The following is a 12,329-nucleotide window of genomic DNA, read 5'->3' on the forward strand; positions in this document are numbered from 1 at the left end:
TTTGTTTCCTGCGATTAAGAATTCCTCATATCAATGAGATCATATGATACATGTCTTTCTCTGTTTGACTTATTTCACTCAACATAATACCCTCCAGTTCCATCCACGTCGTTGCAAATGGCAAGATCTCATTCCTTTTGATGGCTGCATAATATTCCATTGTATATATATACACCACATCTTCTTTATCCAGTCATCTGTCGATGGACATCTTGGCTCTTTCCTATATATATATTTTTTTTTTTTAAAGATTTTATTTATTTGAGAGACAGAATGGGAGAGAGAGCATGAGCAGGGGGAGGGGCAGAGAGAGAGGGAGAAGCAGGCTCCCCGCTGAAGAGGGAGCCCGATGCGGGACTTGATCCTGGGACTCCAGGATCATGACCTGAGCTGAAGGCAGTTGCTTAACCAACTGAGCCATCCAGGTGCCCTGTGTACATATATTTTTAAGAAAAGATCTCTATTTTATCTAACCAGCCATGTTCTTCTGGCTAAACCATGTAATTCTGAGTTTTCAGGGATTATTAATGGAGGGAAATGTTCTGTACCTCACAAAATGAGGATTAAAAAGCACAGTGTTAGAACATATCAGTTAAGGGGGATTACCTGATACACTGATAGGCTTAGTGGCACTTCCTTGGGAAGCAGTGGCCTGGACAGGATCCGTGGTATGGTAACCTGTACGTGAAGATCTGGAAATTGCACCCCATTTTGAGATGATAGGTCCATCACTAAATGGAATTATTGGGTCTTCTTCTTTTGTCCTTCTCTGGGTTTCAAATAAATGCACCCTTCTCTTAACATCTCCACTGTCCAGGTCCTGCATAAACCAAAGAAAATCAATAAAGGGATTGCTGGCAATTACTTCAGCTAGTAGTACAGATTAATGCTTTCAAAAGACATGTAATTAAGTTTTCTGGTAAATTTAACACTAGCTATAGATCTCAATGGTAATCCAACATCTATTTTAAACCACCGAACTACGCTCAAATAATTTAAACATCAAATGCAATTTATTTCAGACTTACCTAAATATAACTCTGCTGCTTACAGAGGAGTTATATAGCAACAATATGAAGACGAAAGCATTCAATCACTCTAAAACTTCAGTCAACATGCATGATATCCCCCCGCCCCCCCAAATCATACCATTAATACAGCATTTGAATTAGCAATTACATCTCTGGGCTCTGAATCGATGGCATTTATACAGGAGCCTATGGTGCCACAAGACCAGGGAGAATAATGAGAAAGATGATCTTCTTCAAATTTTGTACCACTCACGCTCTCAGAGAACTGATTAAAAAAAAAAAAGGCACAGTCAATTAGTACAAATCAAACTTACAAACTTGTAACTAATACAAAGTAACAATTATAGAATATACAGGACTTCATATTGAACAGTTAAACCTTCCATAATTAATATAAAAAACTGTCATTAGTAACAAGTAGTATCTATATTCTTTGTGTTTACATTATTCATTAATAGAAAATAGAATGACTTCTGTTTTTACTTTGTTCTTTCAGTACTCATAAGAAACCCCTGACCGATACCATCAAAACCAATCAACAAATATTTACAGCATGCCTCAAATATGGACAAGGTACTCCAAAAAATGAAAAAAGCAAAAGAAAACACATACACACACCACAGTCCATAGTGGTAGTTTATCATTCTCTTGAGAAAAGACCAACATGAGACTCTGGGAATAGGGGCGCCTGGGTGGTTCAGTCGTTAAGCGCCTGCCTTCGGCTCAGGTCATGAGGGTCCTGGGATCGAGTCCCACATCGGGCTCCCTGCTTGGCGGGAAGCCTTCTTCTCCCTTTCCCACTCCCCCTGCTTGTGTTCCCTCTCTTGCTGTCTCTCTCTGTCAAATAAATAAATTAAAAAATCTTAAAAAAAAAAAAACTATGGGAATATAACGGATAAACCATGCAGGATTAAAAAAAAAAAAACAACAACACTCAAAGGCAGCTTTCTGGAACTAGAAGAGAAAGTGGACAAATTTTAAAGGGACTGTCAAAATTATTATAGGATCAGAATATTAAAGTTATAATAATCATTAAATCTAGTTTACTGATTGTACAGATACAGAAAGCCAAGGCCAAAAAGGTTAAATTACTTATACAAAGTCATACTGCTAGCAAACAGCTGAGCTGAGTGTCAGGGAAATAATTTTTTTTTTTTTAAACGTAATCTCTACACCCAGTGCAGGGCTTGAACTCATGACCCTAAGATCAAGAGTCATATGCTCTACCGGCTGAACCAGCCAGGCTCCCCAGGGAAATACTTATTTCTTACAGTAAAGTATAAAAAAATGTAAATACATTTTTGTATCAAATAAGTGGCAACTCATATTACACTGTTGTCAAGATGTTTAGCTGCTTTGAAGAAGTCTAAGTTTTTTTTTTGTAAAGATTTTTTAAAAATTTATTTACTTGAGAGACAGAACGAGTTGGGGAAAGGACAGAGGGAGAGACAGATTCCCCACTGAGCAGGAAGCCCAACAAGGGGCTCGACCCCAGAACCTTGAGATCATGACCTGAGCTGAATGCTTAACCAACCAAGCCATCCAGGTGCCCTAAAGAAGTCTAAGTTTGATGAGAAATTTGGATCTAGTTTAAAAATTCAATGGTTTATTGAACTACTTATGGATGAAAATATATGTCTAGGATTACTTCAAAATAATACAGAGGGAAGAGGGGTTGTACAAATGAAACAAGACTGGCTAAGCAGATAATTAGGGGTGATGGGTACATGGGGTTTATTATATACTATTCTCTCTACTTTTTATGTGTTTGAAATTTTTCATAATAAGATTTTAAGAAGTTTTTTATATTAGAGCCTGTAGGAATGGGAAATAAACCAAACTAGAGGAAGTAAAAAAAAAAAAAAAAAAAAAAAGGTTTGTTCTACATATGAAAGTACTGAAAACAACAGGGCACAGGGCACACTGAAATGATCCTAGTACAAAAACTTGTTTTGTAACAAGAACAACAGTTAACGGTGACAGAAAACTGCACAAATAAAACAGTAGGCATTTCTGCACCTTTTGTGAAGTAGGGAAGAAATGCCTCTGCCAGATTTACTACCTGGGCAAATTACTTAATTTCTCTGAGTAAGATTCCTAAAAAAAAATAGAGATTTAATACCTGCCCCCTAAGATTTTTGTGAGAATTAAATAAAATAGCATTATGTAAATGCTTAGTACAGTGCCTGGCACAAGTAGGTGCTCAATAAATGGTAGATATACATCTTATTAATTAAAACCAGAAAAACAATGAGAACTACACTGCTGGAAAGACTCAATTCTTGGTGGGAAGAGGATTGTGATTTCATGGTCTTCTGAGTCTGACAGTGCCTAACTGTACTGCTCATTACATGCTCAGTGTTCACGGAACTAAGCAGACTCGACTGCACACCAAACCACTGCAAAATGGCCAACACAGCTAAGCCTGGTTTGAAGGAGTGCTCTGAGGTCAGGTGTCTGACCTGTCCTTGCAACATGAAGTGATTAAGACCTTTCTTACATCAGTGCGAAAGTCTACACTGAATAGAGGAGAAGGTGGTGTTGGTGACTGTGTTGCCACAGGAAGAGTTGAAGAGACAAGAGGTGCTTTCTGAGTGTGGTACTGTGCCCACTGCTCTGGCTTTCTTCTTATCTGCTCCTCGCAACTGGTCTTCAAATGACCACAAGGTTCCTAAGGGGGGATAAAAGAAACAATCTTAATCATCTAGGGAGCAGTAAATAAATTTAACTATGCTCTGCGGAAATAATGTTAACAGTTTATTATATCGTTGGGACCAAAAAAAAAGAAAAAATACCGTAGGGAAGTCACTTTAGTCTGTTCTCCACACATTTAAATGGAAGGGTTAATATTGAGTCCAGTGATGTTAAAAGTAATATCCGAGCACTCAGTTTTCTGGTTTAGGGAAGTCATTTCTACCTACATGGGGATACTGAAAATAGGCTCTGTCCTATTTTGGAGATTTCTTTTTACTTTGCCCTCAGTTTCCTATCCAAGCATAACATTTATTGAGCATTAATATGTATCAGGTCCCATTCTAAGGGCTTTTTCTGATTTAATCCTCACAACAGCCTTATGAGGTAGGTACTACTATCGCTGCCACCAGATGCGAAGAACCTGACACAGAGAAGTCATGTAACTTCTGTCCGTCACACAATTCGTAAGTGGAGGAGCCAGCAACGGTACCAGGGTGGTGTCCCTGTGTGTGACAGCAGGCTCTTACCCACCACATGACAGTAGTGCTCTCCTATTTCCGTCATCACTTACCCTTGGTAAAGGCACACTTGTCCTTGGCTCGCTTGGTGGCTGACAAGCCACGGAGTAATACGCATCTAGTGAGTTATATCTGTCTCGCAAGGACGCCTGGTAAACAGACGAGGGCATCACGTCCATTGGAGGTAAGGAACTGCTCCGAATAATGTCATCTCGCGGGTACACCGGCGGGCGCCAGATGCGCCTGCTGTCATACACAGGCGCGTACATTCCAGAAGGTACTGGAGGAACTGGTCCGTATGGCTGCGGAGGAGGGGGCTGGTAAGGAGAAGAACTCATTCGATCTCGAGGGGAAAATGTGCTGTACTGATCGGCATATGGCATAGAAGCAGGTGGGAGGGAGGACTCTGGAACATGACTGGACCTCACAAAGCGAGGAACACAGGGAGCCACACCGGCTGGCACCGTTGGAGGGGGTGCGTAGTAGCCTTGAAAATCAGAAAGAGGAATACTTAATGTAATCTCAGTAAAATCCAACATTTTACAAAGGTTTAAGTCTAAAGCAGCCTTTAATGTGGGAAAAGAAAGTAAGCTTTGAACCTTAATTACCCCTGCTTTAGAAAGAAACTACATACTTTCAAGACATAACTACTATATGAAAATCATTAAAGTTCACTATTTTGTTAAACTGCTCCTCAAAAACCCAAGACAGAGCTATTAACAGATGGCTGGTAAGTTTCCTTCTAGGGCATCTATTGCCACAGGTTTTGGATTAAGTAATTAGTTACATTATTGACTCCTAACTTTTGGGGAGCAGAGATTAAAGAGCTTTCAAAATCTATGTAAGTTGTGCATTGTCTTTCCAAAATTATACATAAGTATATATAAGCCAAACATTCTGCAAACTGTTTCAAGGGATTCACAAAACTCCCTGAAGTTCATCCATGGACCCTAAATTTGATGCATAGGAAGGAGAATCTTAAAACTATTGGCATGTAGAATCATCAATTCTTAGGGCAGAAAGAAAACTTAGTCCAAAGCATTAATTTTTTTTTTTTTTTTTTAGTAGGCTCCATACCCAACAAGGAGCCCAACACAGGGCCTGAACTCATGACCCTGAGATCAAGACCTGACCTGAGATTTAAAGCTGGACGCTTAACCAACTGAGCCACCCAGGCACCCCAATTAATTTCTTCATGCAGATATTCTAGGTACGTGATTAAGTGATTCACTTACTTACCTAAGGACAACAAATGTTATATTACAGTTTTTTTTTCTTAGAACTATCTAAAATTACTTACCTGTCTGTGGGTACTGTGGGACTTCAAAGGGTATCTGAGTCCTTGGATCTTGAAAATACTGAATGTTTTCAGAGTGCTGAGGATATACTGGTACTCTAGTTATAAATGGGCTGGATTTTGGAGGCACAGAATTCAGCTCTGTTCCAACATTAGAAGGCCCAGCTGAGGTAGCCGCTACATTACTTACAGGAGTCTTGGGTGGAGAGCCAATTTTACTGGAGAGAGAATTTATCAAGAACAAAGAATAAATCACTGTCTGTAACTGTTGTCTTCCTCAGAAGGAATTTTTCATAAAATTATATAGTGAAACCACTAATAGGAAAAACTTTAGGTACTTCCACAGCGAAAAATTAGGCAATGAATTTCATTGCCACCTTCCACTGCTCATTCATAGAATCATAGTAACAGATCTCATATTCTGGTGAAGGCAAAAAGAAATGCAAACAAATCCCAGGCACTAGTGTGACCCATCAATCCCTTTTTACTCATTCTTAAACAACATATTTTTCCTAGAGAAAATAAAAAAAAATTACTTAGTTCTCAACAGAAGCAATATACAGTTAACCCTTGAACAACACAGGTTTGAAATGCACAGGTCCACTTACATGCAGATTTTTTTCAATGAATATAGTACTATAAATGTATTTTCTTTTTTTTAAAATACTTTTTGTTTTTTTTTAAGTAAACTCTACCCTCAATGTGAGGCTCAAATTCATGACCCTGAGATCAAGAGTTGCATGTTTTACTGACTGAGCCAGGCACCCCTCCTTATGTTTTCTTAATGACATTTTCTTTTCTCTAGCTAACTTTATGGCAAGAATACAGTACATAGTATATATAACCTATAAAATCTGTGTTAATCAACAATATGTTATCGGTAAGGCCTCTGGTCAACAGTAGGCTATTAGTAGTTATGTTTTTGGGAAGTCAAAACTTGCACTCGAAATTCGGACTGCACAGGGGTTGGGTTGTTCAAGGGCCCACTGCAGTCCACCAGAATTCTTTGGGACAAAGAAGACAGACTGTAAAAGAAAGGTTGTTCTATTAAGAGCTAGATAGACATTTTGAAATGTAAACTCCTTGAGAAAAGGCCATTTTTGTCCTTTTGGGGAGGAAGGGGCAGAGGGAGAGAGAGAATCTTAAGCAGGCTCCAAACCCAGCACAGAGCCTGACGTGAGGCTAAATCTCACAACCCTGAGATCGAGACCTGAGTCAAAATCAAGAGTTGGATGCCTAACCCACTGAGCCACCCAGGGGCCTCATTTTTGTCTAGTTCGTTAATTGCAGTCTCTCCAGATTTTTGTTAAGTGTTATATCTACAAGAATTCCTGGCACACAGTAGTTCCTCAGTAAATATCTGTTGAACAAATGAAACAGTTCCTGCCACAGAGTAGGTAGTCAGTAAATAACTAGTGGATGATCAAAATGCCAATATATGGTTACTCATTAAACTGAATACATAAACTTATTATTTTTTTTAAACAAAGGATTTTCTTTGTTGAGTCGCCAAGCAATCAGTTCCAGAGGATCTCATCATGGCTTTCTTATGTCCTATTAAGAAGGACGTCCAACTTTAGGGCACCTGGGTGGCTCAGTCAGTTAGGCATCTGCCTTTGGCTCAGGTCATGATCCCAGGGTCCTGAGATCGAGCCCACATTGGGCTCCCTGCTCAGTGGGGAGTCTGCTTCTACCCTCTCCCTCTGCCCCTCCTCCCTGCTTGTGCTCTCCCTCTCTCAAATAAAATCTTTAAAAAAAAAAGTCCAACTTTAAGAGCTTAGATATGTGGTGGCTCCAGAAAATGCACTTGTTAATGATGCAGGAATTCAGTATGCTGCATCCCAAGTAGAGTAGAGGGTTTTTCTCAAACTAGAGAAGTCCTTTTAAAGCTAGAATATAAACAAGGAGTATGGGCTGCTTTTAAGTCTAACACAGCAGATTAGTCTAGCAGATGTTTACTTCTATGTGTAAAATGAAAATAACTAAGGAACTGTGGGTAATAATAGTAGATACAAATTTACTGACTTACAGTTTAAAGATATTTTAGGGCTATGTTTATTCTTTGCAGTTAAAGGCAACAAGGAAAATAATTAGGATTTCCTTATAATAGTAATATACTAACTTTTATTGAGCAATTACTGAGCACATTCCAGGCACTATGCAATGTGCTTTACACAGGTTTTCTGGTCCTTCCATATCAAAATGTTATATACTATAAAATTTGGGTAAGTACTTTGAAATGGCAAATTTTTAGACTTGTCAGCAAAAAGGTATCAAAATCCATGACAAGATTTCATAGATTCATAGCCTCATGAGATCGTGCAAACTATCTGTAAAAATCAGACTTAAGGAAAACGCTAGCCTTCAGTCACATTCCAGTCAGGCAGCTAGATTCCTACAGCTGTAGCCTACAGGACTTTCAGGATTCTAGGCTCTTCCGCAGCATGCCTCTCCTGCGTACATGATTTTGCCTGTGATGCTTCCTGTACTGAGGAGTCCTTCCTTCCCAACTATCCATGTTTCTGGAACTAGCCAGGTATTCTCTAAGGAGCCTTCCACAGTGACTTCCTGCAGAATGGTATTCTTTTTTTGTGTTCTAATAATACTTGGAACACAACTCCATTATAGTACCTCTCAGAATATATTGTATGGTCTGTTTACATCTGCATCCCAAACCACACTGTAAGTCCCATCTTAGAAGCAGGGAGTAGTAGTATCTAGTTCATTTTCATTACATTTCCACCAAGTGGCTGGTGTTGGGTACGTGGAAGATCCATAATTTTTGAATGAATGATTTAGATTTTTTTTTTTAAAGATTTTATTTATTTATTCATGAGAGAGAGAGAGAGAGACAGAGGCAGAGGGAGAAGCAGGCTCCCTGCAGAGCAGGGAGCCTGATGCGGGACTCGATCCCAGGACCCTGGGATCATGACCTGAGCCGAAGGCAGACGCTTAACCAACTGAGCCAGCCAGGCGTCCCTGATTTAGATTTTTTAAAAGTTTTTTCCCTAGTCTTATCATTTAAAAAACTGAGATATAATTTACCTTTTGAAGGTATACAATTCAGTGATGTTCTGTATGTTCACAAGGATGTACAAGGACCATCACCACTAATCCTGAGACACTTCCATCAGCCCTGAGAGAAATCTCTCCTTGTTAGCATTCACTCCCCAGCCCCTGACAACCACTCATTTACTTTCGGTCTCTATGGATTTGCCTATTCTGGACAATGACATAAATGGAATTCTATAATATATGGCCTTTTATATCTAGCTTCTTTCACTTAACATAGTTTTCAAGGTTCACCATACTGTAGTATGTACTAGTACTTCACTCCTTTTTTATGGCTGAATACATTCCACTGTATGGTTATAAAACAGTTCTACGTTACCTTGCCAAAACCCTTCAAAAGTTCGTTTTCTAAACATATATGTAACACAAGGTCTCCATAATCTGGTGCCAACCTATCTATCTAATCTTATTTTAACCAGTCCCTAACAAAACTTTCAGTTCTAAAGGGCTGGTCTCTTCAATATTCCATACAATTACCTAGTATTACATTATCATATTACATATAATTTTCTAGAAGGCATATAATAAACACTGACAGGGGCAACAAAATCTGAACATGTTAAAACTCAGATTTTAAGACCCTACAATAATACCAAAGCATGAGATTTTAGAGGTGGAAATAACTTTTCAGATTGTTAGAAAGTTGTAAAACTTTTTTCTTAAAGCACCAAAACCCTTTCTTATGCTGAAACCCAACAATATTGGTAATAATAATAACAACAACAGATATTTATTGAGTGCTATTGGGCAGGCACTGTTCAAAGCATCACACTTAACAATTCACAAATCCGCACAACCAACATATGTAGTAGTTGCTATTTTTGTACAAATTTTATGGATGAGTAAACTGAGGAAGACAGATTAATTGGCCTAAGATCAAACAGCTAGAAAACAGTGAGCCAGAATTTGAACCCAGAGAGTTTGGCTCTCAAGAGGCCCCTCTTAACTACCACACATCATTATGGAGTACAGAGAGGAACTGTTCTGACTGCAGCAGAGGCTGGAGGCTCAGCATCTCACCTTGCTTAGGTTTCTACTTAGTTCCTTTCTGGCCCTTCTATGGACTCAATCCTATAGTTCAAAGAAGTAAGTGTGGGAAAAAAAAAAACCAAAAACCAGTTCTGGCCCAGCCTCTTTAGTTTATAGTCGAGGAAAACAAAACCCAGAGCTGAAGTGACTTTCTAAGGTCACAGAGCTATTCAACTGCAGAACCAGGACTAAAACTCAAATTTTTTGGCATTTAGTGCTTTTTCTACTATGTGAAACATTCTGCATAAAAATTCTGATTAACTTCTTTCCCTTGGGATAAATAAAAATACTCAAGCATTTCTAAAAAACTCACAGTAACCATTTTTACCTAATACTTACTTTTCAGTGACGGATTCTGCAGAAGGCCCAGTAGCATTCTGACCATTAGTGCCAACCTTCCCCACCTTCTTCACAGTCTCCAGAGCTCTTAACGTACTGTCAGTACTACGTGGGATTAGCTGGGAAACACTGTTTTCTGCATTTGAAATTCCGTTTGTACTTGGAACAATTTTCCCCGTTGTTTCAGTACTTCCTATGACAGAAATGACATTTCCGGCTGTGGTTGTGACAGTGTTGTTTACACCAACTTTATTTAGAAGAGGAAATGTTCTTACAGTTGCATTGATCTTTTTGTTCCTTAATCGATACCTGTTTCAAAAACAATCAACATATCAGTGAATATTTCACTAAATCTTACCCTGAAAGGAGAAAAAAAAAAAGACAATGGGAAAAGATTTAAATAGGAGGAACAGCTTTAAAGAAAAGTTTCTTCAGCTAAATATCAAATACAGTCTACATCAAACTCTGCTGTGATAGATGCCACATGAAAATACATATGCCCCCCCACAAACATATATGTAGGCACATAATTAATACAGCAAGCAAAATACACATGTATTCAAAGAAACCTTTTGAGGGAATAAGAAGAGATTCTTTTGAAAATTTTATATAATTGGAATATAAAGTACATTATATAAAAATGAAAGGAACCATACCAAATTTACTTAGCAATGCAAAATGAAGAGAAAAGGTATGAAAAAGTTGGCAAAGTTCTGTTATTACCAAATGATTAGAGCATTATATAAATTAAAAAAATTATGAAACCAAAACTCATTCTTAAACGCTATACCAAAATATGGAAATTTAGTATTATATTTTTCAGATTAAGTTTATGCCTGAAGTAAAAAGGATTTGGATTAAAGACTTTTCCGATATTAATTTCAGGGTTTTATCTATAGTGGTCAAATATAACACTCTTAATATATAAAGCAATTTGATCTTGGAGTCGATTTAAGAAAATCTGTTTCACTTGTACAATTCAAAAACTTCATTATAATGTAGTCCTAGTCAATGTTTCCTCTAATACTTTAAAGTGAACAACTGTTACATGAAAAGAAAAACTACACACATTTGAAGTCATAATTACATAAGCCTAAATTAATCTGATATTAATGTTATACATAATCAAACATATGGTAATTAAATATAAATAGCATTAGTGATGAGCAATGCCTTCACAATCCCTCCCTTTCAGTCCCTCAATATCTACAAACAGCCTTATTATTCAATCCTGCTCTTCTTCCTCCCTCCCTCTCCCTCTGTCTCTCTCTCTCTCACACACACACACACACACACACTCACTGACAGAGGCATGTGGAGCTCAATAAAAGACAAGTGTCCCCAGACGAGACTGGCTGGGGGTGCAGTGACAGAACACAAAGTTAAAAAAAAAAAAAAAGAAGACAACAGTTATAGCCAATCTACATATGTCATCTCAGAGATATTCTGGGGAACCAGTGATTATGAGTAGGGTACAAGCAGACCTATATTTTAGAAAGGCAGTTTGGTGATGTGGAGGGGCCTGCACTTTCCTCAACATGCTCTCTGAAACCTGCTCTTCATTCTTCATCTCAAAGGTTCTTGCACAAAATACCCAGCTGCTCCTTGCTTTCCATCCTCAAAGGACAAATCTCAGCTATCCTTAAGATTACTCTGGCAGGCAAAAAACAAAAGGTTTAATTGTGAGTACCTTAAAAGAGAAGAGTTGTAAGAAGTAAAACCTTAACTAAGGGAGGTAAAGTAAGTGACAAGTCAGGATACATATTGGACTTCTAGCAACTAGGAAGCTAAAGACTTGGACTTAGGATCTGGCCCTCACGCTTGAAACAGCCACTTATTTCCTATTCTTTTAAAATCATCTTTGAGCTCCCTGAAGTACTCACTCCCTGCCTCACCCAGCTTTGAATCCACTATCTACCATTAATTCCTCCCTTGTAAGTACCTTCAACTCCCCCTGTTGGAACTCACCTGGTAAAACCCTAATCTGATTCTTCACTTACTCTCTTATTCTGGGCCTGCTCCCTGGCAGCTGAATGTTGGTGGAGAAAAACTATGCCATCATGGCTCTCTAGACTCCCTTCAAAATTATGATCAATTATTTAAAATGGCCAAGCAATACATTAATACACTTCTCTACTAAATTCACTTTCCCATCTCTAACATCCTTTCCACCTCCACTCTCCACAGCTCCTCCACCACTGATGATACCACCTCCCACTTCACAGAGAAAATAGTTGAGACCAGAGGAGAATTACTTCTTTCACCACCAAGTCCAGTAACCTTCCTGCATCTGTAACCACATGCTCCTCTGAAAAAGGGATGAAGAGCTCCTGGCTCCTAACTCAGGCC

General features: G+C 38.5%; 1 protein-coding gene across 4 annotated transcripts in view; it reads right to left on the minus strand.

Annotated features, from left to right (window-relative positions):
• RC3H2 (ring finger and CCCH-type domains 2) overlaps nt 1-12,329 on the minus strand; it is a 54,212-nt gene that overhangs the window by 10,956 nt on the left and 30,927 nt on the right. For 2 of the 4 annotated variants that reach the window (XM_031034714.2, XM_031034718.2), the window contains exons 10-15: nt 9,981-10,289; nt 5,544-5,758; nt 4,297-4,730; nt 3,532-3,702; nt 1,150-1,296; nt 607-820 (exon numbers count right to left, since the gene is read on the minus strand). In XM_031034714.2, the coding sequence (XP_030890574.1) occupies nt 607-820; nt 1,150-1,296; nt 3,532-3,702; nt 4,297-4,730; nt 5,544-5,758; nt 9,981-10,289 (1,490 nt within the window). The remainder of the gene's footprint in view (nt 1-606; nt 821-1,149; nt 1,297-3,531; nt 3,703-4,296; nt 4,731-5,543; nt 5,759-9,980; nt 10,290-12,329) is intronic. The other 2 variants (XM_031034715.2, XM_031034716.2) reach the window with 2 other exon arrangements.

The sequence above is a fragment of the Leptonychotes weddellii genome, chromosome 14 (assembly GCF_054177405.1).
Source record: "Leptonychotes weddellii isolate Sample4059 chromosome 14, ASM5417740v2, whole genome shotgun sequence".
Lineage (NCBI taxonomy): Eukaryota > Metazoa > Chordata > Mammalia > Carnivora > Phocidae > Leptonychotes > Leptonychotes weddellii.